This window comes from Xiphophorus hellerii, chromosome 15 (assembly GCF_003331165.1).
Source record: "Xiphophorus hellerii strain 12219 chromosome 15, Xiphophorus_hellerii-4.1, whole genome shotgun sequence".
In the NCBI taxonomy this organism is placed as follows: domain Eukaryota; kingdom Metazoa; phylum Chordata; class Actinopteri; order Cyprinodontiformes; family Poeciliidae; genus Xiphophorus; species Xiphophorus hellerii.
In genome coordinates, this window is record NC_045686.1 from 738,010 (window position 1) to 751,773 (window position 13,764).

At 34.7% G+C, this 13,764-nt stretch overlaps 1 protein-coding gene across 1 annotated transcript in view; it reads left to right on the top strand.

The window, feature by feature from the left end:
• Positions 1–1,840: 1,840 nt before the first annotated feature.
• Positions 1,841–13,764, top strand: part of esr2a (estrogen receptor 2a) — a 31,125-nt gene continuing 19,201 nt past the window's right edge. The window contains exons 1-3 of the mRNA XM_032585375.1: positions 1,841–2,075; positions 10,415–11,016; positions 12,121–12,287. Of these exons, the coding sequence (XP_032441266.1) occupies positions 10,646–11,016; positions 12,121–12,287 (538 nt within the window). The 5' untranslated portion in view covers positions 1,841–2,075; positions 10,415–10,645. The remainder of the gene's footprint in view (positions 2,076–10,414; positions 11,017–12,120; positions 12,288–13,764) is intronic.

The window sequence follows — 13,764 nt, forward strand, 5'->3', positions numbered from 1 at the left end:
TTAGAACCACTAAAAAGAGTGAAAAACATCACAAAACAAGATAAATTTAATCAAATATTACATGCAAACCTGATGCCTGAAGTCCTTCAAATGCAAAATATACGAGCAAAATCATTTAAAATGAAGTTCTGGGATGTCTTGCTGAAATGGGAGAGAGAGTATTTTCTATTAGATTAAAGAGATTTGCCATTTTGTATTTGTTATAGCAGATAAAACAAAAGATCTTATTGGGTTTTGTTAGAAGAAGTGATACTATAAAAAGCTTTAAAGTCTTTTTGTGGATATTTTTTAAAATCTCTTTTCACTCCTTTTCCTCCCACCATCTCTTTATCTAACATGTTCACAATCCACATCTGCTGTGAAATTCAGCTGAAACAGAAAAAATAAAAAATGGGACAATAACCTAAGCACTCAAGAGTGTAAACTAAAACTTTTTTTAAACCACTTTTCAGCTTCAGTGTTCAGTCTTTAATGGGAGGAATCTGTCGGCATCCTGCATCTTGACTTGGTGATATGCGCCCGCTTTTCCTTTTTCTCTAAAGCTATTTTATTGTAAGAAAATGTCTTGTTCACACTCTGTTGGCTCCATACATTTCTGTCAGATTCAACATTATTTCCTTCTCATGACGATTTGGAGGCAATCTTCAAATCATTCTAATGCTGAAATGTGAAATTCCTCATCATCTATCAGACGCTTAATTGGACTAGGTAAAAAATAACTGACTGCTAATCAGAATTGTTCATAATTTCAGCTGACATTATAAAAGTAAAAAAATATTTATCTGTAAAAACTGTGATTCCCTGCATAAGTTATTAATTGGCTCCTTTGTTTCAAGCAATTGTTTTGAATGTTTTCCAGTAATTGGTTATTTTTGGCTTTGGAAGATATTAGAGTTGTCTTCAACGCCATTGTAGATAGAAAAAAAGGACAGGTAAATTTCTACCAAAAAACCCAAAAGTTTTCTAAAAAAAAAAAACAAGAAAGAAAGAAAGAAAAAAAAGGGAATTTCTGAGTTTGAAAAGTTGAACATTTTCTAGAAAAACTGAGATTAGTCTAAGAATTTTTCTAGAAAAAACATGGAATTTTCTGAGTTTCAAAAGTCAAGTTTTCAACTCTTCAAAATAAAAAAAATCCAAAAGTTGAACATTTTAAATGTTTGAAAATCAGAAATTTTCTAATTTTTTCCTAGAAAAATTTGGAGATTAATCTCAAAATTTGAATTTTTTCTAGCAAATTTTGAACGTTTCAAACTCTGAATTTTTCTTTGTGTGTTTTGTAAAAACATTCTGAGATTAATATAAATATTTCAGAATTTTTTCTGGCAAATTTTCATCTGTTTGGACTTGGTTCCCTGTCTGCTTCCCTTGCTTTTTCTAGAAAATTTCAGAAAGTAATATCAAAATTTCTGAGTTCTTTTCTAGAAAATGCGTAACTTTTCTAACTTGGAAACGTTTGACTTTTTCTTTTTTATTATTATCATTATTATTATTATTTTTTAACTATTTTACAACTTTTCAAACTCAGAAATATCTTTCCTTTTTTAAAGAAACTTTCTGAGATTAATATCTAAATTTTGTATTATTGTTTCTAGCAAATGTTAAACTTTTCAAACTTCAAAATTTTCTTGTTATTTTCTAGTAAATTTCTGAGACTGATCTCAAAATTTGACAGAATTGTACTTTTCCTTTTCTCCTATCTACAATATGCCTGTGTATCTATCTGTCACGTTGTCAATTCATTTTAATTATTTAGATTTTACAAATAGTGCATATGTAACCTGCTATGTTTTATTTTGAAGGAGCCAACCGGAAGCTGCGCGTCCTACCGCGGCCGGTTCCTGGTTATTTGTTTCCCTGAAGGCAGCTGCTGGTTAGCTTGTGAGCTGGAACTTGCGAGCTTAAATCAGACCAGTCTGGCAGCTTGGAGGTACTCCGCGCTCGGACTTTGTGCGGTCCGGATCGGAACCAAACGGAGCGGTACTCCCGCGTTATTTCACACCTTGCTGACCCCGCAGCGGGACTTCAGGCGCCCGGGCTGACAAGTTTGTCAACAACAGGAGCTTCCGAGAAAGCAGGTAATTGTAATTTTCCGGGCGGCTAAAGTAATAAAACAGCTTTCGGGGGATTGGTGGGGAGCTGGTGAATTAATCAGGCGTCAAACTGGAGGCCTAAAACTGGGACTTGTCTGATCAGCCTGGTTAACAGGTGGCGGGGTTAACTCATGCAACAAATCCTGGATCCAGTAATCATTACCAGATCTCAGCTTTAAAACCAACCCTTGAACTCGTTCAGAAATAAATCCTTAAGCATTGAAATACATCAGCTGGTGTGTCTAATATGTCTTTACGGTGTTTTGGCTTTTAATGAACATTTCAGAAACACGTATATAAACAATCAGCTGTTTTGATATGGAAAATCTCCCAGGATCTTTTTCCTTTTTCCCAAAACCTGCAGGCTGCTTCATAACGGCAGTGCCGTCGAGCAATCCTTTATTTTTCTTTCTTTAAATGTGTTTTCAGGCTGTTTTAATTGATAACCAACAAGTTCAAGCGTGAATCTGCTAACATTTTGCTAGTGTGAAACATTAACATTGACATGACCTGATTTATGAGTGAAACTCGTAAAGATAAGACAGGTAACGACACGATAAATTAGAGCACATAAATTTTACGAGTTTAATTTACCACTTTGGCTTAGCTGTCAGAAACAAAGTATAACTAACGCGCAAGAAGTAAAAGCTAATAAATATGAATTTTAAATGTGGCTATAATGCAACTTTATTAATTTTTTTGTGGCAGTTACCTGTGAATACTCTTGGGATTTCTTTACTGCTGTATTAGTTTTGATAAATGTCTGTATTAAATTTTTTTTTTGCTTTACACATTTTTTCTGGTTCATTTTTCTTTTTTTTTCGATGCATATTTTTCTACTCGCCTGTTATTTCATAATATCAGCAGATATTCTGAACTCTGGTGTCAGAAGTTGGAGTATTTCCTAACTTGTCTGATGCTGGAGACCAAAACTATTCAGACTCTACAGCGTCTGAAGTTTCTGTGGGAACTCGGGCCTGATCTCACCTGAACCGCACATTTTCACAGTGGATAAAATCCTGCAATATGTTACTTACATGTGCGTTGTTTAGTGGTTTTGGTTTGGTGGTTTTGGTTTGGTGGTTTTGGTTTGGTGGTTTTGGTTTAGTGGTTTTGGTTTAGTGGTTTTGGTTTAGTGGTTTCGGCGTGTGGGCTGCCAGACATCTGCTCCGAAACTAAAACACTTGGCCAGATGTAGCCTTCGAGATCCCTGTCTGGATTTAGATAAATATTTGATGATGAATAATATTGTGAAAGGCGATAAATTTTAAAAGTTAGAACATAAATAAGGATACTCTGGTCTCACCTGATTTACCCTTTTATTTCTCTTTTCTGTTTTTCTGCAGAAAAGTAACAAGCTATTGTCTTTCCTGGGTATAATTAAAGGATTTGAGTGAAAGCAATAATTTTTTCCTCTATATTCTATCTTTTGTTAATCCAATTTGATTTGTTTTCTTTCCATCTTATAAAATATTGTCTGTCTGAGGAAACTCGGTCATACTTTTGCTCCAGGGAGGTTTTTCCCTTTTCCAACTTCCCACATTCCTCTTCCATTCCACGTAAGATGCAAACAAGCAACAGAAAACTCTCTGAGCTCAACTTGCATGTGGCCAACCTTTTTTAAGTGCTTGAAGTTTTAAAATAAATCCAATCATTTCCAAAGACAGAACAAAACAAACGCAAACGTAACATTTTGGATACAAATATAACTTTTAAAGTTTAAATCCAGTCATTTTTGCTGATGGATGTTAGTAAAGAAAACTTCTCCTTTTGTTAGGCATTTCTACTGTTTGTATTTAAAAAGAAAATAACAGTCAAAGCTGTAAAATACAGTAGTAGCCCAATTGTTGCAGGCCTTCACAATAAAAGCCTCAATTATAAATATTCTGCTATTTCACCTTTAAAAATAAAATTTTAAAGAGAATAAAATTATGTACAGTATCTTCATATTTTTTGAACCGTAGATAATTTGAAAAACATATTTTTAAAGTTAATTTGTTTTATGTATTTGTTTAATTTTTAAAAAATATTTAAATTGTAGACTATAATTTCAGACTCTTTAATAAAGGATATTTGTCTAATTTCCTATGTATAAAATAATACTGCTGCCAGTCCTATTACTAATACTACAGTGATTATAATGAGGATTTTAATAATTTAATTAATGCTGATTAACTTAAACCTTTAAATAAACCTTTTGCTTATATTTTGACGAAATCACGATAATACAGGTAAGATATAGATGTTTGTAAGGTGAGATACAATCTTCTTTAAATCCATTTAATTAAAATTAAGTCTGACTTTGATCTAAAATATTAGGTTGCACAGTTTTGCTTTTGGTTTGTGGACTACTACAACTTTTATTTAGATTTAATTTGAAACGTGATTTTTGGACTTTTTTTTTCTTCTGAATGTTTAAGTTAAAACCCAGTCAAGTTCTAGATTTAGTTAAGATGTTTAAAGTGTTTTTTATGATTTTAAAGTTGTAACTCTTTTCATAATATCTGAACTGCAGAAGGTTAGCTATTGGAATTGGCTGATAAAAGCTTAAATTTGTGCATCATTCATGAATCTAAAAACAAATCCTGAAGCTTCATTAATGTGTAATTTTGTTATATTTTCCTAAAAATGACAGAAATGAATAAATCCTGAAGGATTACGTTGAGTTCTAGATGCTGGAAATCTATAAATAATGTGGTTTTTTTCCCCTTTCGGCTTATTAAATGTGCCTTTTTTAGCTTTTTGTCCTCTCACAGCTCCACTATCAGATCATTACTGTATATAGAAACTTTCAGAGCAGTTCCACATCCTCATCCGCCTGGACCGTAAGGAGGCAGGGAAACTTTTAGGATGGGAACACGACACGACCTTGAGCTTTTGTGGAATCTGGCTAATGGCCGGGAGGACTTCAGATTTAGCTTTTTATGACTTGGATGTTAGTTTTAGTTTGGAGTTTGTGCTAGCCAAAACATTTGGAGCCAGAGCTTTGATTGCACCACATTTAATAGAGAAGAAGAAAAAGAAGTGGATTGAACAAGTGTATTCCTCTCTGACCTTCAGCAAAGCGTAATATCGAAATGTTTCTTGTCACTTTTCAAAGTGATTCAGCTTGACAGACCCAAAAGTCGTTACGATTGACTTTTAAAGCACATTTGGTCCCTTTTTTCCTCCCACTTAATGTCTCTTCTCCTGTAAAAGGTTAGCTGAGGATAAAAAAACTCAAGTCTCCTGAGTAACATTTACCAGGTCTTCTAGTTTCAGACGGCTCCACGCGAGCCATTAGTGGCGGCAGGATGAGCCGCGGCGTGGAGCGCGAGGGAGTTTTTCTCCCACAGTGAGCTGCCAGCTCCCGGAGACTGTGACAGCGAGGAAGTTTGGAGGCAAGGTCAGATCTTCAAAAGAAACAAAAAACTCATCCGCATCTGCTTAGAGCCTGGAACCGTTGTCAAAGAAGCAGAAAAAAAACAAAACTGGCAGAGGATCTTATCGACTCTTAAGTGACTCATCTGCTTTAGGAGGAAGTCGATGGGCTGCAGGCGCGAGGTCACTGCTGAACTCCTAAAATGGATTCAGAAATGTCTTGAATATCACCAGTGATTTTTTTTTTATTAACCTTTCCGTTTTTACATTTAATGGTCCAGGCTGTCTTTCGTCATTTCACATTATTCAGTCGAAAGAGATAAGCCAACAAACCGTGTAATTAAACTTGAGCCTGAACATCACAAAAGCTTTGATTTCGTGGCTTTAAATCATCGTGTGCTTGAAGAAACGAATGATTAAAATCCGTTTCGAACATCGAGGAGAACGACTGGTACGTCTGACGTCAGGCGAAAAGCTGCGTGATTGTTTAGACTTCTTTCTGTGAGGATTTATGAGTTAAGCAAATCTGAAGCTGCAGTTATTGCTAAACTGTAATTATTTTTGACATAATAGACATTCAGCCTAGAACAAAACCCTCCGCAATGGGAAAAGACAGATTTAAGGGGATTGCAGGCAAATTTTTAATTTTTTTTAAAGTTACATTTTCCTTAAAAACTCAAAGAAATTAATCTCAGAAATGTGCTCAAATTAAATTTGGGAGATTTCTGTGTTTGAAAAGTTTAAAATTTGCTGGAAAAAAACTCAATTTTTCAGATTATCAGAAATGTTGTTGTTTTTTTTATTTAAAAAAATTTAAAAATTCAATTATTTCTATGCTTGAAAAATCTAAAATGTACTCAAAAATTCCACAATTTTGAGATTAATATCAGAAAAATTTATACTAAAAAAATTTGAGTGACAAGTCGAAAATTTTCTCTTTGGAAATTTTCTTAGTTTCAAAAGAAAATATGACTTTTGAAACTCAGAATTTGTTTTTTTTCTAGAAAATTTCTGATCTCAAATTTTTTCTTACTTAGAATGTTCAAGTTTTTCTTTCCTTAGAAAATTTCTTACCATAACTTTTTATTTTTGGATTTTTACAATGTGAAGCACTCTGAACTACTGAAACTCACTTGACTGCTGGAGATTAATCTTTGAGTCCGTCTGCTTCAGTTAACAATTAATCAGTTACTAAATTAGTTGAAGATTATGTCAATAATCGAATAATTTGATTAATCGTTTCAGCCTTGGATAACTCTGAGTCTCCTGACAGCGATTTTTAAAAAATTATTTTTCTATTATCCCACTTTTTTCTGTTTGATTTGACTTTGATTTGCTTCCTTTGTTCATTTTTAATGGAGAACTTGTTTTGGTTCAAGCGTCGTTTCGCAGAAACAGTAGCAAGACTCCCTTCAAGCTGGAGCGGTTCTGATCTGTGGTCGGTCTGAATTAATGTAATTTTAATGTTTTCTCATGCTACTTATTTCCTGCTCCATTATGGCCGTCCTATCAGAAACTAATAGACTTCCAATTTGTGGCTCAGTAAGATTGATTGATTCCCTCAAGATTGAGGATAAGTAAGACTGTAGATGTTGACTTCTGCTGTATTGCTAAGGCGGTTTCTACTTTGTGTATTAATGTATATATTGGGTGTTTGATTGTTTCAAGTATTTGCAGATTTGAGCTTTTCACTGGTTGCTGTTTTGGTATTACAGACATTTTGGAGGTTTTGCTTTTAGCTTGTGCAGAATTTCTGTAGATGTACTGATCCACTATTTGTTTCAGCACCAACGTAGAAGAGAGCATCCTTCAGTCAAACTATTTCTTTATTTACAGAGCAATATTTAATCAATCTATCTGTTATTAAAGAGATTAATCAGATAATTATAATCCCTCTAAATTTAAATCGGACCCAAAAAGCAAGTTTGGTCTGGCTAAGAACCTCGGTCTCGGTTTGATTGAAGTGAGCTCTGGTGCGGTTTGAATGTGTATATATGAATGCAAAGCGGACCAGAGCTCCAAAAGCAGGAAGTGAACCACAGTGCAGGGCATTCTGGGTAAATACAGCCAAAACAAACGTGCTAATCTAGCAATAGCGGGAGAAATGACAAGTGGTTTTTTACTAAAGATTTAAAGAAAAATCCCACAACCACTCAAATCTGACGCTACTCCATTTTTGTTTCCATTTTATGAAGAAGAAAGTTGCACCCAGTGTCTTCTTCTGAGGTTTTTGTTGTTTCCTCCAATAGTTTTTAGTGCAGTGCCTCCACAGGCGAGGAGGGGAACAGGTTTATTAATTAGCTCAGCTAGTTTGAGACAGTGCAGCGAGAAAGCTGAAAATGTAAAAAAAAAAAAAAGTAGCAATTTTGTTCCCAAATCAGACAGTCAGGTGTGAAAATACCCTGAAGCTCACTCTGGGCCCGACTTGTTCTGAAAAAAATAATTATAATAGAATTCTAATAAATAAAAACATTAGACAAAGATCCTCAGAAAGTTGGTTGCAACTTTTGTCTCTGTTTTTAACATTGTAACTTATGGAATATAAGAATTTTAAAATTATGTTTTCTTAAAATCTAAAGTTATCTTTGAATATTTATTAGTTAATACTATTATTATTGTTATTATTCTATATTTATGTAAGAATTATTAAATTACTGAATCAAAAAGAAAACCAAATTGGTTGATTAACCAATTTAAAAATAAGTAATTTCAGTTTGATGCTATTCAATGTGAGTGTAAAAATACTTTACACAAAGGCAATAAAATAAAAGTGAAACCTGATTCCTGCTACATTTAGCGTTAGCATAAATCTGCCTAGTTTCATGTCACAGCATCCCGTTTTAAAATATGTTCACAGTTCTTCCTGATTAGGTCACAAATGTTTTTATATGAAATAAAATAAATCAGCAGCACTTTGAATTTGACAAAAAACAAACGCCTGGAGGAAACGGTAATGAAGTGTGGCGTTTCTACTGTTTCTGTTTCACACAGCTTGCTTCGGATAATATCAATATTAAACGTCTTGGACGGGGAATGAGCTGCAATAATATTTGTGTTTCTCTCGTGGAGCCAATTTTCAGTGAGTTTCTTCACAGCTGGAAGGAGAATGTTTCTAGGTTCGGTTTAATTCACGGTGTAAAACATTTAGAGGAGAAAAACACAAACGCTTTGAATCAAGACACAACTTCAAATGTAATCCGTGATTACCTGCAATGTTCTGTATCTAATTAGTTCCCACATTATTCCCAGACTAATCTTGTAAAGCTTTGTTGGCTGGAAAGAGAAAAAGATTCTCTGGAATTTGATTAATTATTTTTTTTCTGGATAAGAAATGAAATGGCTTGCAGTGGAGGGCGTTGAGCCAGAAAGTAGAGACACTGTGTACCAAGTCTGACTGAAGACAAACTCCTGCCTTGTAGGAATGATTCACTTTGCTGCGTTTGGTGGTAACGGCTCCTTAAACTCCACTGGACTTGGATGTTCATGTACCAGCTGTCTGTTGATATAAATCCTGTTCAGTGTTTTCTCTCCTCTCTGTGACTGAGAAACAGTTGGAGGAAACAGATTTTATACAAATAGTTTACTGTAAACCAGGAAATATTGCACAAGCTTTCACTTTCTCCTATTAATATTGGTGTTAAAGTGCAACAGTTTGTGTGATTCGCATTATTGAAGACATTTATCTGCAATCCACACAGTGTAAACCTATAAAAATAAAAAGAACAAACATACACAAAATCTTACCAAGTATTTTTGGTTTAGTTTCTAGAGCAAATATCTTAGAACACTTGAAATTCGACAAAACAAGTAACGTTTCAGCTCGATATAAGCTTCTTTTAAGTCAGTAATTCCTTAATATTCATCAGAACGTTCTAGTTTCACTGGCGCCGTCACCTAGCAACGCCAGGCAAGCCCAGCCCGTTACCTAGCAACGCCAAGCAAGCCCAGCCTGTCACCTAGCAACCCTGTTCTAGTTCCATTGGCAGATTATTTAACTTATAACAAGACATTTTTCTTGTGTTATAGGTGAAATAATCTGTCTGTTTTTAGCAGGGATCTGCGGTGTATTAGCTCTAACATTATCGGCTGACATTAGTCATTGTTAAACATATTAGAATCTGACCAAATAGTAAAACTGGGCTCATATTAACAGATTATATTTATTTCCATTTTGTTGCATTTTGTTGGTCATGTCACACCAGCTGCGTTTCCATTAACAATAAAACTGTGTCAATTAGAATTATGAAAATACATTTGCTTAATGTAAACATGTCAATTTCAGAAGGGAAAAAAATCTTGCCTAGTATTTTTGGTCTATTTTCTAGTTCAAATATCTTAGTACATTTGACATAAAAAAAACTAACTTACAAGTAAGTTTTCAACAACATATAGGGACTCCTTTAACATCTATAATTCCTTAACACTGATGAAAAAGCACTTGTTCCACTGGCAGATTATTTCATTTAGAACATGGGAAAACATTTTTGTTACAAGTTAAATTAATCTGCCAGTTTTTTTTTATGACTATTGAGGAATTATTTACTTAAAACAAGCTCTTATATGGTGCTTACAAGTTAGTTTAGTCTTGTATCTAATGTACTAAAATATTTACACTAGAAACTAGAACAAAATATTTGGTACCATTTTGTGTTTTTGCAGTGTTCTTGGTTATTGGCCATACCAGCAATATTAATATTGGATGATCATATTGGCCCAAATCTTCATACAAGTCCATCCCCAGTTTTTAGTATCTTGAATATTTAATGATGGTGGATATTCTGTTTGTAGTTTAATGGGAAGATTGAAACAATAAATATTATTTTTCTTCATATGTTTTCATCCTGCAGTCGATGTATAAAAGTTTTTACAAAAATTGATATTCTCTACATTAAATTCAACCAAACTGTTTATTCGAAGTTCCTATTCTTACTTCAGTTTGTGGTATTTTCTCTCTGTTCATTCAGCATCATGTGGTGGCGTTCCACAAGGCAGGACTTTTGGCTCCCTGGGATTTAACTCCACATCTCCTCTGATTTAAACTGGACCGTCTGCAATCAGTTTGGAGGATATTTCCCGACAACGACATGCTGATCTGAGCGAGGCTCCACCTAGACTGTTCTCTGACTAAGCCGGGATAAATAAATTCTTGCAGACGATGTAGTAGCTGTCGTTTCCTGAGAGCTCCTGTTGTTGCGATGGCCGCTGCCACCTCTCCAGAGAAGCATCAGCCGCTGCTGCAGCTCCAGGAGGTGGACTCCAGCCGAGTCAGCAGTCGCATTTTGTCTCCTGGTTTGACCCACGAAGCCTGCCAGCCCATCTGCATCCCGGCGCCGTACACCGATCTGGGCCACGACTTCACCCCCATCTCTTTCTACAGTCCAACGATTTTCAGCTACGCTGGTCAGAGCATTTCAGAGTGTCAGTCTGTCCATCCGTCACTGAGCGCCTCTTTGTTCTGGCCCAGGAGCGGCCATGTTGGAGCGGCCCTGCCGCTGCAACGCTCCCCGGGCCTAGCGCCGCACGGCCAGGCCGTCCAGAGCCCCTGGGAGAACGTCCTGACCAGCAGGTAGGCCGGGAAACGCCCAGATTGCCACATGCATTGATGCACTTCGAAGAGTTTTTTTGTTTATCTACCAATATTTTTTGCTTCACACAGCAGGCAATGGGGCCCAAATCTTTTTTTTTGCCCATATGTGACCCGGAACGTTCCAATACTGATTATTAGGCCTATTGTATACAGAATAATAAGAAAAGAGTAAATTTCTGCTGTAAAGCTCAGAAAATTTGAGTTTAATCTTAGAAATTTTATAGAACAAAAACTTAAAAAGTTGAAAATGTTCAACTTTTCAAATTCAGAAATGTTCTCGTTTGTTCTAGAAATTCTATGAGATTAAAATAAAAACGTCTGGGTTTTTTTTCTTTCTTGAAACTTTTCAACTTTTGGAAATTTCTGAGTTTGAGAAGTTGAAAACTTCAGACTTTCTAAGTTTGTTTTTTTTTCTAAAGCTTTTCTGAGACCAAAATAAAAATGTAAGTTTTTTTTTACTTGCTAATCTTTAATTTTTGGAGCTCAGAAATTTCCATGTACTTTTTTCTAGCAATTTTTTTTTTCAAACTCAAAAAAAAAAAAAAAAATTCTATAAACTTTCTGAGATTAAAAAAATGGGGGATATTTTTTTGCATTTTTTTAGGAGCTCAGAAATGTCCATGTTCTAGAAAAAAAAATTTCCTCTAGCAAACTCAAATTTTTTGAGTTTTGTAGCTAAGAAATTTCCACATTGTTTAGAAAATTTCGAAGCTAACTCTCAAAATTCCTGAATTTTATTTATTTATTTTTTTGCAGAATTTATTCCCTTTCTTGGTTTCTATCTACAGTAGCCCTAATATGCCGTCTTGGAATCCATTGGAAAGAAACTAAATTTAATCTTGTATGTATAACAGTAGAGTAGCTACATTTTTAAGGAAAAGTCAAACCTTCTCTGATGTATTTTTAGGTTCTAGTTGCAAAAGTATTCATGTAGTGAGTTTTTTTTTTGGCAGAAATTAACTTGTTTTTCCATCTACAGTGTCGATTATTTTATATATAAATCCTAGTTTGGGTTTCTGTAATTCCTATTAGTTGATGGTTTTATGTGTTGGTGAGAAATAATGACGTGAAAGTGTCTGTTAGTAAGAGCACGAAGAAGCTGTCGCAGGAGAACGAGGACGCCGTGGTGTCTTCAGGCGGGAAGGGCGACCTTCACTACTGCGCCGTGTGTCACGACTACGCCTCGGGGTATCACTACGGCGTGTGGTCATGTGAGGGCTGCAAGGCCTTCTTCAAGAGGAGCATCCAAGGTGAGACTAAATCAAAAGAAAAACCCACTATCTGCTTTTTTTATGTTCTTGCTAATCTGTGATTTATGTTTACCTTTTGAGTCTTTCTACGCTAAACTCTAAGAGTTTACAAACCCCATAACTCACCGGGTTAAAAATGTCCGCCTGCAAAGTTTTATGCGTTCATCTCTGGAACAGAACCTTCATCCTGCTGTGACCTGTTTGGGTTTTCCCTGTTGGTTTCAACTGAATGTTTTCTCAATCACAAGATGGTAACTTTGTTCAGAATATGGATAATATATCAACTGAAAAAACACAAAATCTTACCAGTTGTTTGTGGTTTGGTTTTTAGTGCAAATAAAAAGTTTTAATTTGCAAGTTGGTCTAGTTTTATCTAGACCAAAATGTCAGATTACAGGAAATAATCTGCAAATATTTTGTATTATTGCAGATGTTTTTATCCAGACTTTGGTCTAGACAAAACTGGACAAAGTCTAGTTAGTTTTGTCTAGACAAAAATGACAAAAGTTTGTTTGACTAAACTAACTTAAAAGTAACTTTTCAGTAAGATATAGTAACTTGTTTTTAAGTCAGTAATTTATTAATATTGATAAGTAATAATTCTACTGGCAAATTATTTTACTTTTAATATGGAAAAATTGATTGTTATAGGTAAAATAATCTGCCAGAGCAACCAGTATGTTTTTAAAAAGATCAATATAAAGTGATTATTGATGTTACACAAGCTCCAATGTTGTGCTGAAAAGTTACTTGTAAGTTAGTTTTGTCTTATTTGAAGTATAATAATATATTTGGATTAAAAACTAGACTAAAATGACTTGGTAATATTTAGAGTTTTTGCAGTGCACAACCCTTCACATTTATTGGCAATCCTGGTAAACCTGTCCAGAAATAACTTACAAGTGACATTTCACCAAGATATAGGGGCTCGTTTTAAGTGAATAATTTCTAGTTCCACTCATAAAAATGTTATAAGTGAAATAATCCAGTAGGAATAATACTTTTTCGTCATTATTAAGGAAATATTTACTTAAAACCAGAGGTGGGCAGAGTACTTCAACATGTTTTTACTCAAGTAAAAGTAAAAAGAAATTACTGAAGTAGGAGGAAAATAATTTTTAGTAAAAAGTCCACTCCACTACTGAGTAACTGATCAAATGATCAATTATTTAATATTTAAAAATTACATAATCAAATGGACCATAAAGTAAAGTGTAGGCCTGTCGCGATAAACGATAAATCAATTAATCGTATGATAAATTAAAACTATCGACGTCATTTTCATTATCGACATTATCGTCTCTTCCGGCCTTTTTCTCTTTCTGTTGATGACACCGAATGAAAAAAGGCTAAACTCCGGTGCTCTCCACTGACTCCTCCCTTCCTCATTTCCTCAGTGTAAAGCCCAGCGCATCTTATCCTGCAAGATCTTAGAGCTGTCGGCCGATTGTCGGCCCATTTTCAAAACCTGACAGAC